The sequence below is a fragment of the Drosophila hydei genome, unplaced genomic scaffold, assembly GCF_003285905.1.
Source record: "Drosophila hydei strain 15085-1641.00,03,60 unplaced genomic scaffold, DhydRS2 tig00000001-arrow-pilon, whole genome shotgun sequence".
Lineage (NCBI taxonomy): Eukaryota > Metazoa > Arthropoda > Insecta > Diptera > Drosophilidae > Drosophila > Drosophila hydei.
Window position 1 is genome coordinate 149167 of NW_022045643.1, and position 19409 is coordinate 168575.

General features: G+C 42.4%; 7 protein-coding genes across 13 annotated transcripts; 4 read left to right on the forward strand and 3 right to left on the reverse strand.

Moving 5' to 3' along the window:
- Positions 1-327: 327 nt before the first annotated feature.
- Positions 328-2109, forward strand: LOC111595058. The gene is made up of 2 exons (XM_023308613.2): positions 328-456; positions 519-2109. The coding sequence occupies exons 1-2, from the start codon at positions 426-428 to the stop codon at positions 2036-2038; spliced, it is 1551 nt and encodes a 516-aa protein (XP_023164381.1). The 5' UTR covers positions 328-425; the 3' UTR covers positions 2039-2109.
- Positions 2110-2127: 18 nt separating this feature from the next.
- LOC111595059 lies at positions 2128-3805 on the reverse strand. The gene is made up of 3 exons (XM_030223419.1): positions 2810-3805; positions 2474-2759; positions 2128-2410 (listed from the first exon to the last, which is right to left on the reverse strand). The coding sequence occupies exons 1-3, from the start codon at positions 3616-3618 to the stop codon at positions 2144-2146; spliced, it is 1362 nt and encodes a 453-aa protein (XP_030079279.1). The 5' UTR covers positions 3619-3805; the 3' UTR covers positions 2128-2143.
- Positions 3806-4075: 270 nt separating this feature from the next.
- On the forward strand, positions 4076-6414 carry LOC111595057 (ATP synthase subunit beta, mitochondrial). 2 transcript variants are annotated; one of them, XM_023308612.2, is made up of 4 exons: positions 4076-4161; positions 4222-4341; positions 4436-4617; positions 4674-6414. In XM_023308612.2, exons 1-4 carry the CDS (start codon positions 4134-4136, stop codon positions 6237-6239), a joined length of 1896 nt encoding a protein of 631 aa, XP_023164380.1. In that variant the 5' UTR covers positions 4076-4133; the 3' UTR covers positions 6240-6414. The 2 variants fall into 2 exon arrangements, with proteins under 2 accessions (XP_023164380.1, XP_023164379.1); XM_023308611.2 differs by having other exon boundaries at positions 4222-4371; positions 4674-6413.
- Positions 6415-6666: 252 nt separating this feature from the next.
- On the forward strand, positions 6667-9856 carry LOC111595096 (isoleucine--tRNA ligase, mitochondrial). Its single transcript, XM_023308663.2, has 6 exons — positions 6667-6852; positions 6917-7187; positions 7248-7452; positions 7508-8713; positions 8771-9101; positions 9161-9856. The coding sequence occupies exons 1-6, from the start codon at positions 6688-6690 to the stop codon at positions 9812-9814; spliced, it is 2832 nt and encodes a 943-aa protein (XP_023164431.2). The 5' UTR covers positions 6667-6687; the 3' UTR covers positions 9815-9856.
- LOC111595098 (integrator complex subunit 9) lies at positions 9835-12076 on the reverse strand. Its single transcript, XM_023308664.2, has 3 exons — positions 11986-12076; positions 10749-11906; positions 9835-10688 (listed from the first exon to the last, which is right to left on the reverse strand). Exons 1-3 carry the CDS (start codon positions 12064-12066, stop codon positions 9879-9881), a joined length of 2049 nt encoding a protein of 682 aa, XP_023164432.1. The 5' UTR covers positions 12067-12076; the 3' UTR covers positions 9835-9878.
- A 297-nt stretch (positions 12077-12373) lies between these two features.
- Positions 12374-12957, forward strand: LOC111595043 (MRN complex-interacting protein). Its single transcript, XM_023308568.2, has 2 exons — positions 12374-12447; positions 12505-12957. Exons 1-2 carry the CDS (start codon positions 12397-12399, stop codon positions 12955-12957), a joined length of 504 nt encoding a protein of 167 aa, XP_023164336.1. The 5' UTR covers positions 12374-12396.
- Positions 12958-13002: 45 nt separating this feature from the next.
- Positions 13003-19350, reverse strand: LOC111595093 (zinc finger RNA-binding protein). 6 transcript variants are annotated; one of them, XM_023308653.2, is made up of 6 exons: positions 19275-19298; positions 19112-19203; positions 17392-19037; positions 16814-17332; positions 14033-14241; positions 13003-13973 (listed from the first exon to the last, which is right to left on the reverse strand). In XM_023308653.2, the coding sequence occupies exons 3-6, from the start codon at positions 18818-18820 to the stop codon at positions 13398-13400; spliced, it is 2733 nt and encodes a 910-aa protein (XP_023164421.2). In that variant the 5' UTR covers positions 18821-19037; positions 19112-19203; positions 19275-19298; the 3' UTR covers positions 13003-13397. The 6 variants fall into 6 exon arrangements, with proteins under 6 accessions (XP_023164421.2, XP_023164423.2, XP_023164425.2 ...); XM_023308655.2 differs by lacking the exon at positions 19275-19298 and having other exon boundaries at positions 17392-18833; positions 18937-19037; positions 19112-19268; XM_023308657.2 differs by lacking the exon at positions 19112-19203 and having other exon boundaries at positions 17392-18833; positions 19275-19350.
- Between the last annotated feature and the right edge of the window lie 59 nt (positions 19351-19409).

Genomic DNA, 19409 nt, shown 5'->3' on the forward strand with positions numbered 1-19409 from the left:
TAAATACATATATATACAAATATTGTGTTTTGTTAGACATCTGTGAAATTTTAATCCAAACTCGTGTAAATAGCATTGAAAGATGATGAAACCATAAATAAACTTAAGCGAAGCTATATAAAATCTATATTATATGAATAATTAAACGATGTTCTTCTTCTAAATCAGAGACACTAGAGATTATATATATATATATATATATATATGTATATATATATGTATATATATATATATATATATATATATATATATATATATATATATATATATATATATAAAAAATAATAATCAACCTTTGATTGCTTACATAAACTTTGCACCAAAATTCATTTTTACTTTGACACAAGGTATCATAGTTTGTTTATCATTACTTCACTTTTAGTTATGTTAAAACATTAACAAAAACAAAATTGCAATTTAGAAATATGTTCACAGTTTTGGGGAGATTCGGAAAGGGTAAGAACAGCACAAAAGAAAATTATATTACTTTTTATATGAACCTTGATTCATTTTGAAAGCATGTCCCAAAATGGGGCCTAACATTTGTGACCATGGCGAGTGTCAGCCACGTGGACATCTGTTTGCCTTGAAGGCAGGGAATTTATTACATAATGGGTCGGTGGGTTTTAAGAAAACCGTGGATTGCGACAAAGATATACGGATGACGAAGCCCACATCCAATTGTAATAAAGAGAAGACCTTGTGCCAACCGCTCTCTACCGACGGCGATGATGCGGAAGCTTGTACTGCACATACATCTCACAAATGTGAGGAAGTCGAAGATCCTTATAAAATGTTTATTAAGAAGTTCATGGGCATATCAAAAAATATATCCTTTGATAATGCCATCAATGTCATGCAGACGGCACCAATCGAAAAACAGCGTGTCTCAAAAAATGAGGAGCCTTTTTTTGGGGAAAAGGTGCTCGCCTCTAATATGAACGGAACTTCCGAAAAAAAGGAGATTACCGACACATTCATTGCCTCTAGTGAAACAGCAGTTTATCCAAACAAGGAGAGCTTTACCGCATTCAATAAGGAAGCAACTGCCTCCAATCAAAATTCTAGTCAAATATGGAATGCCTCCAGGCAAATCGTAACTAAGGAAGAGACTAGATTCTGTGAGTATCCAAATGCTTTATTTGATAAATCAGTCGACCGCGGCAAGGAAAATGCGGCTATCATAAATTTGACTGCAACTGATAATAGCTCGACTAGTTTAGAAGACATGGCAATTTCTGAAAGTTCCACTTGTTCGGGTTGGGCCCACTTGTGTGTAAACTTAACAGATTTCAATAATAAGAGTTCTTCCACTGCCGACTCTGAAAACATGCATGACTCTCATAAGATAGAGAATGTCCGGTCATCTGGAACGGAACGCACTGCCCCCTCTCAGAAGCCCACATCTAATAATGAGGAAACTACGGCTTATGAGTTCTGTATAGCATCGAATGCCAACTTTGAAACACCGTCCACCTCTATTAAAACGGATCAATCTTCCACAACAATATCTTCTGATTTCTGTGGACATCCGATAGTTTTCAAAGAAGTCACTACCTCTATAATTGACTCGTCTTATGGGGAACCAAAAGGCTCTAATAATATAGAGAGTTGTTTAACTCATGCTAGCTCCAGAACAGAGCAATCTGATCAAAATCAGAGTACCATCAGCCAATCCAGTGAAAAATTAGGCGTCTGTAGCACGAAGGGGAATACCGTCAATCCAAGTTTATTTTGTAAAGATCCTTTAGACTCTAATAAAATAGAGACTTGTGTAAAGCAGACCATTTGTGGATCAGAAACATCAGGTCAAATAGAGAATGACTGCAACAAAATTAAAAGTAAATGCGGAACATCAGCGAACAGCTCTACGCAAATAATGACTTCTATTAAACAGCCGGTAACGTTCAGTAGACATCTGATTGTTTTATGTGAAAAAGTATCTGGATTCTGTGGCAAGCTACTTGTTTCGAAAAAGAAAGCACATGTCGATACTAAAGATGTTCTGCCCAGCAAAAAACCAAGTAGCAAAGCTTAATAATGAAATAGACATATTTTTAGATTATATAAATTCATAGCTAATATAAAACCACATTTTCTTATTGTAGAAGTGGGTTTCTTCTGCAATCGAAAGCATTTTTATTTAGTCTCCTGAGGTACTATCAATATAGAATATTTGAAATTCATTGCCATAGAGGCCTGTGATTAGCCAGCAGCCATTGTCACTGATGCGTATGAAGTGTCCACGTCCACGCAGAGCACCTTTTGCATGAGCATGAGCACCGTCGCTGATCCTGTAATACTCCAAGGCGCCGTCATTGCTGGGACAATAGATGATATTGGCATCACGGCTGCAGGCAATGGCATTCTTAAAAGGCAACGGGATTTGCACAATCAATTGCGCAGTGTCCTGTCAAAGAATGAAATATCCTTGTAAATAGATACAGACCTATGCATGTATTCTCATACATACCTCTTCCTCGTGTCGCATATCGTGGTAGTAGGTCTGACCACTCAAATCGCAGCTAATCACAATTTGACGGCCTTTCATTAAAGTCTTCAGCAGTGTGGAGACCATGAAGCGATGCTTGCGCAGTGCTAGCAATTGCAATTGCTTGCTAGACCTATCAACAGTCGGTTGGCGACCTGTGCTCCAGCAGCGATAGACGCCGCCATTATTGGTACCCAGTACGAAGTCGTCCAGGCCGAGCGACACCATAGTAGTCAGCTCTGCGCCAACTGAAGCTGGCAAAGAATATCTGGAAAATAGATTATAGGAAAGTTTCTATTTTGTCGGCTGTTAACTTACTCCCAGTCCATGGTCATTTGCTGGGTCACCAACCATTGATGCACTGTGCCGTTCGCATAGCAGGCGAGCAGACGTTGTTCCGTGACCCAATCGAGGGCCACGGCTGCGCCTTGTGTAGAGGAAACACTGTACAGCAGTCTAATTTCCACGGTTGCCTGCTCGTACAGCCAGACGAATAGCTCCCCATCCATTGTAGAGCCGGCAAAAATATTCTTATTAAAATTATTTGTGCACAGGCTGCGTAAGCACGATTTGAGAGGCAAAGCTTTGGCTTCCGAGTATACTACAAAGTTGCCATGGGACATACGCTGGGGTATAAAGAGCTTCAATTGCTGTTCCATATGCTCGCACCAATCGTCGTGAGGTGCCACAGTTGTGACTACCAACACGGGCGCATTGTTTGTGTGCACGCACAGCCAAATGGCCAAACCTTGAGAGTTCTCAATGCTGCCCATCGCCAACTTCTGATAAGCGTGCACTTGCAGCTGCTCCTGCAGCGTAACCTGACTGGACTGCTGCTCATCCATGAGTGGCGTTGGCTGACTTAATTCCTTCTCCACCAGCGGACATATCTGCCGCAGCCATTTGGCCAAGGCACGCTCATCATATTCCACATGTTTATTGCTGCTGCAGCTTTGCTCTGTTTGTGTGGACACATGCTGTTTCTGCTGCGTCTCGGTAGACGTGTCTATATAAGATGGCGGAGGATCAGTGCCAGTGCAGTTGTCAACCAGTACATTTTGCTTTTCTAGCGGCTGTGCGGCTGGGAATTCGATCACAGGAGAGCTATAATGCGATAGGACGTCCATGCTGCTTCCAAGTACTTAAATATTCCATGGACACAACATCAGTGAGTTGTTGGCATAGCAACTAGTAGTAGTTACCCTACAACATTTTTAGCTTCAATTGCGGTTCGCTACTTTTATTTAGCTGTGCTGTTTTGGTTTTAGTTTCTAACCAGAAAAAACAAAACTTTAGATTATCTAGCTTGTTTTAAATTTTTCGAATTTGCTGATTTATCGATTAATTTTCCTATAGTATCTTTAAAAGTCAATTCGTTACTGGCTATCATTAATCGATTAATCTTCCTATCGTATTTTAAGTACTTGTTTCAATATCTAACGGATTTTTCTTAGTAGTCCTTGACAATGCAGCAAATGGAAATAGTCAGAAAAGGAGAAACTTTCATTTGCAAACAGAATCGAGTCAATTGCAATTAAAATTTGGCTGAGAAATAAAAAATAATTCATTAAAAAAATAATATATCTCGTTTGAGACCTCAGCAAAAGTTTTCTATCAAATAATAAAACTTAATTTGTTAAAAATGTTGATTTGGTCTAGATTGGCAAAAGGTATTTTTTTAGATTGTTCGCTAGATTTATTGGGAGTTAACTTCTATTTACTATTTGAAGCTTGTGCCAGAATTGGGTTTAAGACAAATCATCAAGTTGGCCAACCTGCAAAGGTGAACTTTTCGTTGCAGACGCGTAGCCTTCACAGTACACCTCTGCTTAAGGATGATGACGACAAATGTAAGTCACCTGAGGATGCATCGGTAAAGGGTAAATGACAAATTGATATATATATGGCAAATGGTTTCGTTAATGCAAGTCTGTTTTGGAAAAGGTGGAAAAGAATCTGGCAATAAATCAGGCAAAGATGACGGAAAGATACTAGGAAAACGTCGCGAGGGAGTTATTCACGCTGTCATTGGACCTGTAATCGATGTTTACTTTCCTGATGACATGCCAGAAGTGTTAAATGCCATGGAGGTACAAGACGCCCCTATTGGCCGGCTTGTATTAGAGGTGAGATCGGTTCATTCAACTAATTTAATCTATTTTTTAAGCAAAACGCCATCTAGGTCTTCCATCATCTGGGTAACAATGTGGTGCGCTGCGTCGCAATGGATTCCACAGACGGACTTAGGCGTGGTCAGAAAGTTCTCGATACTGGATACCCTATTAGGGTGCCCGTGGGCAAAACTGTATTAGGTCGAATTTTGAACGTGGTGGGTGATCCAATAGACGAACGCGGCGAGGTAAAGAGCGAGTTCTACTCATTTATACACAATGAAGCTCCGCTCTTGTCAGAGTTGAGTGTTAAGCCTGAGATTTTGGTTACGGGCATCAAAGTGATTGATCTGCTTGCCCCATATGTAAAGGGCGGAAAAATTGGTCTTTTTGGCGGAGCTGGTGTTGGCAAAACGGTGCTAATTATGGAGCTTATCAATAACATTGCCAAGTCACATGGTGGCTACTCAGTGTTTGTTGGCGCCGGGGAGCGCACACGGGAGGGTAACGATCTGTATCATGAGATGATCGAGACTAAGGTAATTTCCCTTGAGGATGATACGTCGAAGGTGTCGCTCGTTTATGGTCAGATGAATGAGCCGCCAGGCGCTCGCAGTCGCGTTGTCTTGACTGGCTTAACTATTGCCGAATACTTTCGGGATATTGATGGACAAGATGTACTACTGTTTATCGATAATATATTCCGTTTCACTCAAGCTGGCTCCGAGGTGTCCGCGCTGCTTGGTCGTATACCCTCTGCCGTTGGATACCAACCCACGCTCGGCACAGACATGGGTACCATGCAAGAGCGAATTACCAGTACCAAAAATGGTTCAATTACTTCCGTGCAAGCGGTCTATGTGCCGGCTGATGATTTGTCTGATCCGGCACCAGCTGCTACGTTCTCCCACTTGGATGCAACAACGGTACTATCCCGTCCAATAGCGGAATTGGGCATTTATCCAGCTGTGGACCCGCTGGACTCTTCGTCACGTGTTCTTGATCCCGAGATTGTGGGTGAAGAGCATTATAATGTCGCCAGAGCCGTACAGAAAACGTTGCAGGGTTACAAGTCTCTGCAGGATATCATCGCTATTCTTGGCATGGATGAACTCTCTGAGGAAGACAAACTAACGGTGGCACGGGCTCGCAAAATGCAACGTTTCCTTTCGCAGCCATTCCAAGTAGCTGAGGTGTTCACTGGAACTCCGGGCAAACTAGTGCCTGTAGCTAAGTGTGTGGATGGGTTTAAGCGATTACTAAACGGCGAATACGATGACATACCGGAAATAGCATTTTACATGGTCGGGGACATAGACGAAGTGTTGGCCAAGGCAAATCAGTTGGCAACGAGCATGTCCGCCGATGGGCCTACTACGCCTCCGCCCAAGGAAGCACCTAAAGATGATAAAAAACAAAAGGATGATTCGAAAGCTGGGGGCGACGCCAAGGCTCCCAAAGCAGAAGCTAAAGATGCAAAGAAGCCAGAAAAGGGAAAAGATGGCAAAGATAAGCCAAGTGAGACTACGGCAAAAGACACAACGGTCAAGGACAAGAAAGACAAGAAGGATGATCCAAAAGGCAAGAAGGATGATCCAAAAGACAAGAAGGATGATCCAAAAGACAAGAAGAAATAGATTTCAGAATTCTATATAAAAAAATATAATTACAGCATTTTATTACAATAGAAATACGCAGTTTATATGATTGAGATCAAAGGACAGCTCGTCCAAGAAATGCCGAAAAGCTTCGGAAGTCTCATATATCCCTGTTATCGATTGATATGAATTGCCAAAGAATTGCCACACGATTGTTGTGAAATTTGAATTTTCGAAGTCGTAAAGATAATGACTATCGATTGGCATTAATTAAAATCAATTTATTTTGTTACCAATTTATAACTAAAATGGAAAATGATGTAAACTAAAAATAATAAATAGTGTGAATTTATTTGTGTACTTTTAATGCCAATTATTCTGCGTATGTGAATTTTAAATATGTCGCGCAATCTGGCGAACAGGAATCAGCTGTTAAAACAGCTGACTTTTTATTGGAGCCGGCTAAATTGTTTTGGTTACGTGCAGAATGTTGCGTGCCATTAATTTTCGCTTTGGCATACGCCTTTATTCTGTGAAGCCGGTGAAAAAAGATGCCAATAAGTATACAGATACAATAAATTTGCCCAGAACCAGATTTCCAAATCGCTTGAGTGCTGCCAAACGCGAGCAACTGGAACAAGAAATTTTGGATGTGAGATACTTTGTCTATTGGGGCATGCGTACGGAGTCTCAATTTACGATATGTTATTTTGCAGCATAAGATTGCGACCGCTTATCAGTACCAGGAACAGCACAAGGGTAAGCCAACTTTTGTGCTGCACGATGGACCACCCTATGCCAATGGCCAGTTACATATGGGCCATGCCGTCAACAAGATACTTAAGGATATTACGTTGCGTCAGCGATTGGCACATGGACAGCAAGTTAATTACATACCCGGCTGGGATTGCCACGGCTTGCCCATCGAGTTGAAGGCAACTAGCACGGCGGCGGGCGAGCAGACTGCATTGGAAATACGGCAGAAATGTGAGTTTTCTCTAAGGAGAGGGTTATATAGTCAAGGTGTATAAATCTTTGCCGTTGCAGCACGAGCCTTTGCCTCGGAGGCCATCGAATCACAAAAGGCAGACTTTCGCAGCTGGGGCATTTTAGCTAGCTGGCAACCAGAGCAAATCTACTTGACCTTTAAGCCAGAGTTTATTGCAAATCAGCTACAAATGTTTTACAATCTGTACGAGCGTGGACTTGTTTACCGTGATCTCAAGCCTGTCTACTGGTCGCCCTCCTCTAAGTAAGCTTATCTTTAGTTAATTGATTATTCTTACTCCTAAATGTATATCTTATAGAACAGCGCTGGCGGAGGCTGAGCTGGAGTATGATCCGAAATTCATTAGCCCTTCGGTTTACTTACGATTTGGGTTAAACGGCTTAGTAGCTGCTGAAGTTACAAAGGGCAAACAAATCTATGCGCTGGTTTGGACGACAACGCCGTGGACACTGCCCAGTAATCAAGCCATCTGTTATAATAGTTCGTTGGAATATGTGCTGGTCAAGCTGTTGGATCGCAACCCAAATGAACTTTACCTCATGGCATCTGCGCTCGTTTCTGACTTTGAGAACAGCACGCAGTTGAAGTGTGAGATTGTAGAGCGTATGCCTGGCAGTGCATTGCAAAATTGTAGCTATCAACATCCCATTGACAAAGGACAAGCAAATCTGCCATTCTTTGAAGCTACACATGTTCAGGATAGTAAAGGCACAGGCCTGGTGCACACAGCGCCAGCTCACGGGCCAGATGACTTTCTGATTAGCCTGGCCAACAAGTTATCCGTTAAGTGTTACGTCAACGAAGCGGGCATTTATACTGAGGAAGCGCCTGAGTTCCTGCGTGGACAGTCAGTGTTGGCGCAGGGAAATTCACTAGTGCTGCAACATATAGCCGATGACGTATTGCATGCATCCCAGTTCGAGCATTCCTACCCAATTGACTGGCGTACCAAGCAACCAGTTATAATTCGAGCAAGCGAACAGTGGTTCATCAATACGGATAAGCTAAAAGCACCTGCAGCTGCTGCCCTAGAACGTGTGCAAATCTATCCACGTGTCAATGCTGAATCGAGCAAAAAAGCCCTACTGACTCAGCTGCATAAGCGGCCCTATTGGTGCATCTCAAGACAACGTGCCTGGGGCGTGCCCATACCTGTACTGTACAAAAAAGACAATAATCAGGTGGTGCTCAATGCAGCTTTGATTGAGCATCTGTGTGGGTTATTGCGCTCCGAGGGCTCAATGGATTTTTGGTGGTCTAAGTCGCTGGATGAGCTACTGCCGGACAAACTTTTAAAACAGATTGGTTGTGAAACAAATCAGCTTAGTAGGGGGAACGACATCTTTGATATTTGGTTCGATTCGGGTAGTACTTGGTCTGCGGTGCTAAAAGATCAGCCAGGACAAGTAGCCGATCTGTACTTAGAAGGCTACGATCAGTTCACCGGTTGGTTTCAATCGTCGCTCTTAACGAGCATAGCTGCACGCAATTGTGCGCCCTACAAGTAAGTTGTCCCTAAGATAATTAATTCTAGGTATCTACATTGATTTTGCTCTCGCAGAGCGCTTTTTGTACATGGTTTTACAGTGGACGAAAAGGGTTATAAGATGTCGAAGTCATTGGGCAATGTCATTTTACCCAAGCAAATAACTAAGAAGTTTGGCACAGATGCGCTCCGCTGGTGGGTAGCTTCACATGGCACTCAACATATGTCCATTACAGTCAGCGAGAAGCTGCTGCAGCAGGCAGCCGAAAGTCTTAGCAAGGTGCGTGGCACGCTACGCTACCTTAACGGAGTCATCAATCAGAAGGAACAGAGGCTGCCTATACCAGCGAATAATAGCTATTTGAATAAATATCTCTTACACAGTCTGGTGGAATTTGAGGAGGAGGTAAGTCAGCAATGGGTTAATTTTAAAGACAAATATTTATAAATCTTGAATTGCCACAGATAGAAATGCTTTACAATGCCTATGAATACAATCGTGTTGTGGCCAGCATTCAGAATTTCATTGCGAATCAGGTTTCAAGCATTTACGTGCATTTGATTAAAGATCGTCTGTACTGCGGCAACAGTCAGGAGCTGCAGGATATTCGCTGCACGCTCAGCCACTGTTACAGACTGCTTTGCAAGGCTTTGTGGCCCATTGCGCCGTATTTAATCGAGGAGAGTTGGAGCTATTACGAACCGACTGGAAGTGCCTTCCACGAGGAAACAGTGCAAGCTGACAAAGATTGGAGAAATGTGCAAGCTACCCAGATAGTAAATGCAGCATTGGATATCAAACGTATTGTTAACCAACAGGCAGGCGATGTCAATAGTTGGCATCTCTCAGTGGGCATCAAATGCTGCTCACCGCAGCAATTGGAAATGCTTACCGCATTGCAAGGCAAGTTGGATGTGCCAATTGCGAACACGGAACTCTGTGAGATTCTACAAGTAGGTAGTGCTACAGTTGAGTCTCAACTAGACTCCTCCGTGGATACAGCTATGGTTAGGCTACAAACGCTGGATTCGTCGCTATGTCCTCGTTGTCGACGCTTTAGCATTGTACAGCAAGAGATTTGCGGCAGGTGCTCGGAAATATTATCTACCAAGAATTAAAAATATTGTTTGTATAGGTTATTTGTGTAAAAGGTAATACGTTTTATATATAAAAGAGAATTTGCTAAAAACTTTGTAAGCATTTGAGCAGTGTGTCGCGTAGTTTGAGGCGCGTTGTTGGCTTGCCGCCGCAAATGATATGCGTTTCATTGTCCTCGAACTTGATCGTAGTGTCTTCATTGACTAGCTGGAGTGTCAAATTGCCGCCGCTGCGATCCATTTTGATATTCGAGAAACCATCCTGAGCTAAACGCTTCATAAGTGCATCCACATCGATGGTTCCATATTCGTATTTGACATTCTTAAGCACATCCTCTTTAGAGGGCGCCATGGCAGTAATGCTGCCGCTCGTGCCGGGTTCATCCTTAATGCTGTCTGCGCACGGTTGAATGCAGTGCACCTTGTCCTTCACCTGAAGCACACCTGTGAGGGTGGAAAGTGATACACCAGCTGCCACTTCACGTGCCGTGATCTTCTGAGCAAGCTCTGAGGCAATATAAATGCGATCAAGTTTGCGCTTCAATGGCAACCTGATGATCTCTCCGCATTTGAAGGTAATAATTTTCTTATCAGGCTGCTCAATAAATAGATTCGGCGCTGTGGGATGCGGCTTTGTGTAGGCATCCGGAATGACCAGCACATTTGGCTTTAGTTCCTTGATCAGCTTATTGGCCTGCTGATAGTTCAGCGATGTATCGATGGGACAGTAAAAAGCTTTCATAGCCAGCGGCTGGAAGGGCGCCAATACTTGCAGGTATGGAAAATCTGGTTCCGTGAATATAATGGAGTTATTTGGATTATTGCCCCACATTTCAATGAAATGGACTGCATCGCCAAAGCGCAAGCTCGGATGACCGCAAAAAACAACGCAGGGCTGTACCAAGAACAGTTTACATCATTAAAGCAATAGGTTTTTAGTTAAGAGGAGACTCACCTGTCTGAAGTCTTTACTAAAGCCCTCGGAGAAGACGTGGTTATAGTGTTTTAGCTTGGAATTGCGTAGGTAGAAAGCGTGTGGAAATGGATCGTCGGGTAGATAGACTTTATTCTGCTTCGCCGAGCTCAGCCATTCTGCCAAGATGTTGGAGTAGGCCAGAGAGCTGTCTGCTACAGGTGATATAAAGAACATGGGCACATTGTTGAGTCCAGCGTTCTCTAGATTTTGTGTTAGACACTCAAACAGATCGTAGACAACGCCCGATGGATAACAAGGTATAAGGGCTGACCCATTGTTTCTTATCGTCAAAGCCACATTCATGCAGAGCTCACCCAGCTTTGTGTCCGGATTGACTGTTGGGGCCTGAGTTAATCCAGTCATGATTAGAACATCGGCGTGCTTGAGTGCCGACTGATTGATGGGACGTGGATGCGTTGTCAGCGTTGAGGAGCCGCTGACATAGCAAATCTTCTCATGCGCAGTGCTAAGCACCCAGTTGCTGGAGCCTAGACAATAGCCCGAACTGACGGGCGTTGCTATAAATGCACCAAGAATATCCAGTTTTTCATCATAGCCCATTATTGTCACTTTTGAGAGACTGCCCTGGACATCCTTCAGGCTAAATATGGTGCGCCATTTCTTAGCGCGGAAGGCTTCACTCAGCGGACTGGGCAATAGGTGTAGCTTATCCTTCCACAGACGTGCCGTGCATGCTTTGGGGGATACTTCAATGTAATCCACCAGCTCCTCAAGAAAAAATCGACCAATTTGTAGCGTTGGTTCCGTTGCATAGACTTTGCCCTTAAAACCCGTATTCTCCGTAATGTAGGGCAGTGCCAACATATTGAGATAATTGGAGATAAGAATGACGTCCAGCTCGCTAAAATCTAGCATTTTATCCATGGGCAAATTGAATTCTGGCACCGAGTCTACAAACACGCGGCCGCAACACTCTTTTAGCTCGCCATCCATTTGGGGATCATGATCGCTGCTTGGCACGAAATTTGGGAGATTGGACAACTTCAAACTCTGGACGAAGGGAAGTGGCAAGAAGTTTAATACAGTTTGCTCCGTCAGACCGCAATCGAGCATTATTCGCAGTCCTTTGAATGTAATGATGTAGCATGGTTTTGCCAAGTCACCGCTGAGACAATACTACAAATATAAAGTTTAGAATAATTTACATTGTCATTTCCGTTGATAACACTTGTTTTTCAGGTGCGTTTTTATATACCAATCTCATTTCGAAAAAGTGCCAGTCGCTGTGACGCCGTTCGGCCACTTGATTACTATTAAAACAATTGGCGTTTTGCATTTAACATTTGCAGGAGATGTTAATAACAGCGAGGGGCTCTCAGTTTATTTGTCAGCATCCTGGCTTTTCGATGTATTTACATATCACTAAAAATAAAAGGTGATACAAATAAATATTAAGTAACTGATAGTTGTATGTTTCAAAAAATACAACTAAACTAAACTGTATTTGATTGTTTCAATTGTATTAATGGTAACAGATGGTAGTTTAACATTCTCATAACAGAGCCCTAATCAAAACAGCTGTTCAGACCAACATCAAACGTATAATGTGGCAACTTTGCCAATTCACATATGCCGGCGTTTATTTAAAAATAGTGGACAACAAAATATGTCGCAACAAATACGCGTTGTACAGTGTATTGAGTGCAGCTTATATCAGGTGGGCTAATATACAACTTTTTATATTGCTTAATAAGTCTAATGCATAAATATGTAGGTGGACATAGTTAAAAAGGCCAATAAATGGGAATGTAAAGTATGCCGGCTTAAACAGGTGACACAAAAAGAGTTTTTCCGCGGTACTGGCGCTGAATGCCGTGCAAAGGTGCAGCATTTGAATCTAAAACGTGGAGAACGAAAACAAGCCCAGGAAGAACGTAATATATTGGAGGCACAAGAACCAAACATACGTGACCGTACTTTAATTGAGTTGGAAGATCAGCTGCAACCACCGCAGCGCTTAGAAGGATCAAGTAAATGGGCTGACTATGTCGATGACCCCATATCAGAGATACATCTTGGTTCAAACAAACGTGTTCAACCTAAAGAGTTGGATGAGCCGCAGAAAAATTCTTTGTACAGAAAGAAAAGTGATTCTAACAAGCGTAAAGCTCAAAACGATTCTGTAGTTATTAAAAAGTCCTATTCAAAGTGGCAAGACTTTCTATAGCACATTTTAATTGGATTCATAAAATAAAGTACTTAACAATTGTGTATAATGTATTTTTATTAAATTTTGTTTTTAATTCTTTTATCTCTTTAATGTTTGAAACGCGTTGTGGAGGCAGCTGAGTATATAGTTTATGTTTATAGAGGATCAACGCCTCCACGGCTAATCGATTACATTTCGTATTAATTTTTACATAATATAGAAAAATGCAACTAATTATTTTGAGTTAAATATTGTTAGTTTAGAGATTGTATTTAATGTTGTTGTTGCTTTCAAATTGGGCAATTTATTGGACACAATAAAAATTCGTGTTCAAATTTAATTATTGTGAATGGAAATTGTTATAGTTATTATTGATCGCATTTTATAACGCAATTAGATTGAGAAAAAAACTTATGTTTGTTGACGGCTACGTATTCCTATTGCTGATTGCTTAGCATTTAGGCTGTGGTAGAAGAAGCAGTTGCGCTTATATCCTTCTTGGCCACTTTCTCATCGGATCCAGTCTCCTCGATGTCGGCAGGGTCCGTTTCGCCACCGGGCGCACCGGCTTTGCCAGATGAGCGACGTCGCTTGCGGTTGATGCGCCACGGACGCATTGGATACTTCATGGCCGGCAGTTGGTCCATGCCAAGCACTTTGAACATCTGACGGAAAGCAATGTAACGCAGGAATAACTGTGAGGAGACAGTGAGATCTTCACGCTCCTGCTTGCTGAGTTGCTGCAGAGCATCGGTCGGATCCTTTTCACAGGGATCTAACAATCCGGGACCATTGATTAAAAAGCCCGAAGACAAAGCCTCCATAATACGACGCAAACAGTCGCCGGGTGAAATGGGGAAACCAGCCGATGAGATAACTTTTTCCACTAACAACTCTAACGACCACTGCGGTAGTGATTGCCACGATGGAACACGTTGGCAAAGATCGCGCAATATGCGAATAACCATCACACAAGACTGTAATCCGGTGGCTCGTGCCTGGAACCATTTGGCATGCCGCAAATCAGCGAGTGCCTACAATAGAAGCAATATTAATGCAATTCTTAAGGGCTCTATGGGTGTGAAATACTTACACGCAGGCATGGCTCACGTGGCAAAAACTCTGTTTCGGCAGCTGCAGATGTTGAGGCCCCACTTGCATCATCGGTCTTAGAAACGGGATCGCCGGTTTCGCGGAGCAGCGGAGAAGTGAGTGTAATCTTCACAGCGACCACTTCATCGAGCACTATAACAGCAGCTTCTTCGGCATTCACCTCAACGCGATAGTTGACCTGTGTGTCACCTGGAACGGAGAGTGTTTGGCCATGGATTAGTTTCAATCGGAACTCAGCAATAATTTAAGCATTAACAATTAAGTTCGGCTTAGAAAAGAGACAAACATTGTTAGATAGATACAATAGATAATTCTATGTGTGGGCCCACAAAATATATATAGGTATATAAGACATGAAGGTGCACATCTGATAATCATAAGCAAAATGTAAATGTTTGTTTCTTCCTCCATTCCAGAGATAACAAATTCCGCTCAGTTCCCAGCAAACATACATATTACAAACATATATATTATATATATATAAGTATAAATATATATAGAATAATTATTTAACGTTGTTTTATGACTTGCGTGCTGGGATCGGACCGGGTTAGCCAGCGGTTAAAGCGACGGCACCACCGCCACCTCCACCTGGGACTCATAAACGGAATTGCAAGAATCGAAATTGAAATTGGAAAATTGGAATTGCAATTCCACTTAGAGCGCGTGGTTGGCTGTGTTTTTTTGCTTTCATTTTTGGTTAGTTTTCTGGCAAACAAAACTAAAAACATTGAACGAAATTTTTCATTTATTTGCGGCTCACTCAATTACTCATCGGTCCGGTCAGCATTCACCGTTCGCAACATAAATTTCGGTCGCAATTTTTCGTTCGATTTTTTTGTTTTTTATTTTTTTACAATCAAGTTTGATACACACAAAACGGCTGCTTGAAGAGGCATCGATTCTCTAGTAAGCTAGTGGAGCTGCCCATTTAGCAAGGGGCGCAACAATTTTGGTTGATAAATACTATATAGATATGACCATGGTACATATATGGTACACACATTCTATATATTCCATGAGTGTGTACGCCTTCTATGCGTCTGTCTGTGTGGATCAATCGCATTGCTTCAGGTCGGCTCTGTTTTTTTATATTAATATTTATAGCTGCTTTGAGCTTAATATATATATATCTCAAAGGACTTTATTTACACAAAGTTTCTTCGCATTGGAAGTGGAGAATGGGGAAAAAATGTAAGAGTGAGAGTGTGTGTGTAAGTGTGTGCGTTGTGTGTGTTTATGTGTACAGTAGAACAACAACAGAGCACAACAGAGCGAGCACCCAAACTTTGTATAAATATATTCCTTTGGTTCGATTGTTTTGTTTGTTCATTTTGTTAAAGTTTCATTGTTCCACACATATGAACTCTTCCGCATCCGCATTGGCATCCGCGGGTTAGAGAGTGTGTTACCATTACGATTATGCGATCCGTTGATTGTTATCCACCACCAGCAGTTGCAGTAGCAGTAGCAGTTGGTAGCAGCAGCAGCAGACTTGGAAAGCTATAGACGGCTAACAGACACCTGAGTGTGAGTAGTGTGAGTGGATAGCATCTCAATATGGCTAAGGGCTCAAATCTCAAATCCTGCAGTGAAGAGAAGCTGAAAACGGCAAATACGTTTATATATTTTTTTATTTTTTTGTTTTGATTTTTTTGCTTGCTATTGTTGTTGTTCGGCTTTGTTTAGGCTGCTGTTGTTCGTTGTTTCTGTTTGTTGCTGTTGGTTCTGGTCGTCAAACAATTTAAAATCCATCACGGCAACAACAACAACAGGGCTCAACAGTAGTACAACTAGTAGTAGTAGTAGTAATAGTAGTAGGTGGTAGGTAGTAGTAGAGTATGTACATACATTAATTCAAACAATGATTTCACTTTTTCCACACAAATTGCGCATCTCAAACGGAACTAAATTTATATATTGAATACATGACATCACATTAGTTGTGCTTTCGTAATATATAATTTGTTTACTTGCTTTCGCATTGCTTTTACTAGCATTCATTATGGCGCTCCGAAATTCATTTACTCTCTCGGCGAAATTCACATTCTGTTTCTGTTTCAGTATTGTGAAATTGGCCAGGCAAAAGTTTTGTAATTTTTGGAATTGCTGCTTTTGATTTTGCAATTTGTCGCGTTTTATTATTTCTCTTTTTGACATGGATATGTCTTGGTATCACATTAAGTTTTATTTATTGTCGAATTTATATTTTTATCACTTTGTACAAATGTAAATATGTTGTAAATGTGTTTGTAAATATTGTTCTCATAGAAGGTACATCTATAACTCTGTTCCACACACCATTTAGCCAATATGAAATATGTTGCTTGGAAAGGGTAAATTATTATTTGTGTAAAAAGAAAAAGGAAAGGGTATTAAAAGAATGTTATGAGCCCATGGTTTTTATACTTTAGATAGGGTCAAAAGGATCCGTATCGGACAACAATATCAAAAAGTTATCATGTCACATTGAAAACACTTCCTATAGAGAAGATGTGAAGTTGTAACAAGTTATGTAATGTATGAGCATTTGTGGAGAGCCTAAGACATATCCATGATACATTTTTAATTTCTGTACTACAGAAATTAATGCATCTGCATCTTTTGTTTATAGCCATTTCTCTGGAAAAAGTTTTTGCAATCTATATCACAATGGACACCGAAATATATATATATATATATGTGTATATATATCAAGGAATATAGTTATGCATGTAAATATTGTATGTAATTCACAGTTGCCGAACGTTCTGCAACTTACCTGCAACCTCCTTGAGCTTATCGGGCAGCACATTGGCCACACGTTGTAGTAAACTTGTCGTTGGCTTCTCTGCACAGAGAACAACCAATTCGACCGCTGTATCGCCATGCAGCAGCAGTCCCTTGGCCAAGTAGCCAACACGCATGACACCCTTTAAGATGCGCACCACATTTCCGCCATTGTCGGCATCTTTGTGGAATGAGAATATCTGATTATCGCGTCCGTCCTTTTCCGATGCCTTATCGGGCTTCTCCTTTTTGGCTGCCGGTTCGCTATCACTGGCCGCAGCTGGTGTTGGCAACTCAGCCAAAGTATCCGAGACGAGTTTAAGAGCGCGTTCTGTATGCGACACAATGCGCTGTATAGTCTGGAGTTCTTCCTCCTTTGGATAGATTTCAGCATGACGCGCTATGGCGTGACGATCGTCAGTGCTCTCCGGACGACGCACGTTTCCGCCGCCAGGCATCATGCCAAAGTGTGGCGGCGGACCATTGCCCATGCGTCCGAAGCGCTGAGCACCTATACATAACAATGACTCATTATATATAGATTTGATTTAATTTGTATATGAGCCTTACCTCCAAAGCTGCGAGACATCCAATTGTTGTAATCATACTCTTCATTGTATTGACGATTACGCTGTTCGTCCCAGTAGTTGCCTCCTTCGTGCTCATCACCACGGTGTGAGGACATCAGCGCTCGTTGGGCACGCGCTTCGGCCAGACGACGTTGACGCGGTGTGGGTTTAAAGTCCACAACCAAATCTGGCTGAACTTTGCGTTTGTACTGCAAGCGATGGCGACGTCCTTTCATGTGCATCTCTTTGGCATTCGGGTCGTTGAACTTGCAGTCGCACAGCTTACAGTTGAAGCTAAGTATCTTGCCCTCATCGTCTTTGACCTCCTCAATGTACTCGCCGCCCACAGGCTTAATGTTATCCGTGTTCTCACCCATCGAATCGTCCATATTATCATCCAAGCTTTCAGCTGCAGCAGTTCCACCGCCAGCGGTTGCATCAGCTTCGGCTTGATCAGACTTACTTGCTGCTGCAGCTGCAGCGGGTGCATTCGGCCCAGCCGCGGGCACAAAGTTTATCTTGCCCATTTTCTTGGGCTCATCAGAAGGTATTGGTTTTCCCAGCTTCTGATGTAGCTTAACTACCTTCTGATGCTTAGCGCCGCGTACATGAGCCGCATAGGCATCAGTGCCAGTGCAGGTGACGTCACAGAGCTCGCAGTGATAGTTGTTACCACGATTCTGTGCGCTGTTAGCAGCGGACGCCTGCATTTTCAGGGATGCCTCACGCTTCTTATGCTTCTGCCCTTCCAAATGTTCTCGATACGTTTGGGGACCGGCACATGAGATTTTGCATACCTCGCAGTAATGCAGTTGCTGTGGTCGCGGCGGAGCCTTTGGGCGCAAGCCACGCAAGGTGACTGCCCCAGGGATCGTTGGTCCCATCTTGCGCTGATACCAGCTGTTGTTGGATCCACCATTTGGTTTTTGCTGCGACCCTGGATGCTGTTGTGCCACATACATGCTGGCCGCATTGTAGATCGCCGTATCATAGCCACTGTAATTATTGCCACCAGCGGCATTTGGAGGTGGCTTCGGTGCACCATTCGATTTGTCCATTTTATTCATGCCCTTTTGTGAAGAGTTTGGGTTCTTTACCGGCGGCGCCGAGTAATGTGTCTTGCTAACTGCTGCTGCTGCTGCTGCCGCTGAGGCTGGGTTGTAGCTGGCCGGCGCTTGCTGATAGAATGTTTTGGTTGCGTCGTACGACTGCATGGCACTGCGATAGTCACCATAGCCGCCATAACCAGCAGCACCAGCGCCGGCACCGGCCGCTGCATACCCACCACCTCCTTGGCCAGCAGCTACAGCAGCACTTTGATAGGCCGCCGCATTTGCATATGTTGCATTAGTTACGGCCGGATATGTCACCTGTCCCGTATTGTACTGAGTGCCGCCGTAGTTGAACCCGGCATAGTTGTTGTTCGCCATTGCCACGCAATTGCTGTAAAACGAACATACAAATTACCAATCAATGCAAATAAGTTAATGATCCAATTTTTCCTTCCTTCGTTCCGCCTTGACTAAATCGACAAATCAGTTCTTACATTTACATTTACTTCTTATTACTTTCTTATTGCCGTGCCAAATATTCCCTTTGACTAGATATTTATTTATTTGTGCTTGTCGAATAATAGGCCGTTTATATCTGTTAATAGAATGCATGAAAAAGTACTCTTAGTCACGTCATGTTTCGCAGTCTGGCCAAAAGGAAGCCCCCACCATTTTTTTCTCTATCGATTTTTCAGGCATTACAATTTTAATGCATTTCATCACATATGCAAGACACACGCACGCACAACCATCAATGTTACCTAAATAATACAATTACATACACATAAAAAAAACCAAAGAGTTTAAGGAAAAATTTGTGCACCAAAATTACCTTCAATTTGCTGAACTGTTGAAAAATTTTCTGTCTATCAACCGGCGACAGTAGGGATGTGTGTATAAATATCGCACTGTGCCGATAACAAAGTGGAGTTGATATTCGACTATAAAAATAGCTATCGATATGTTT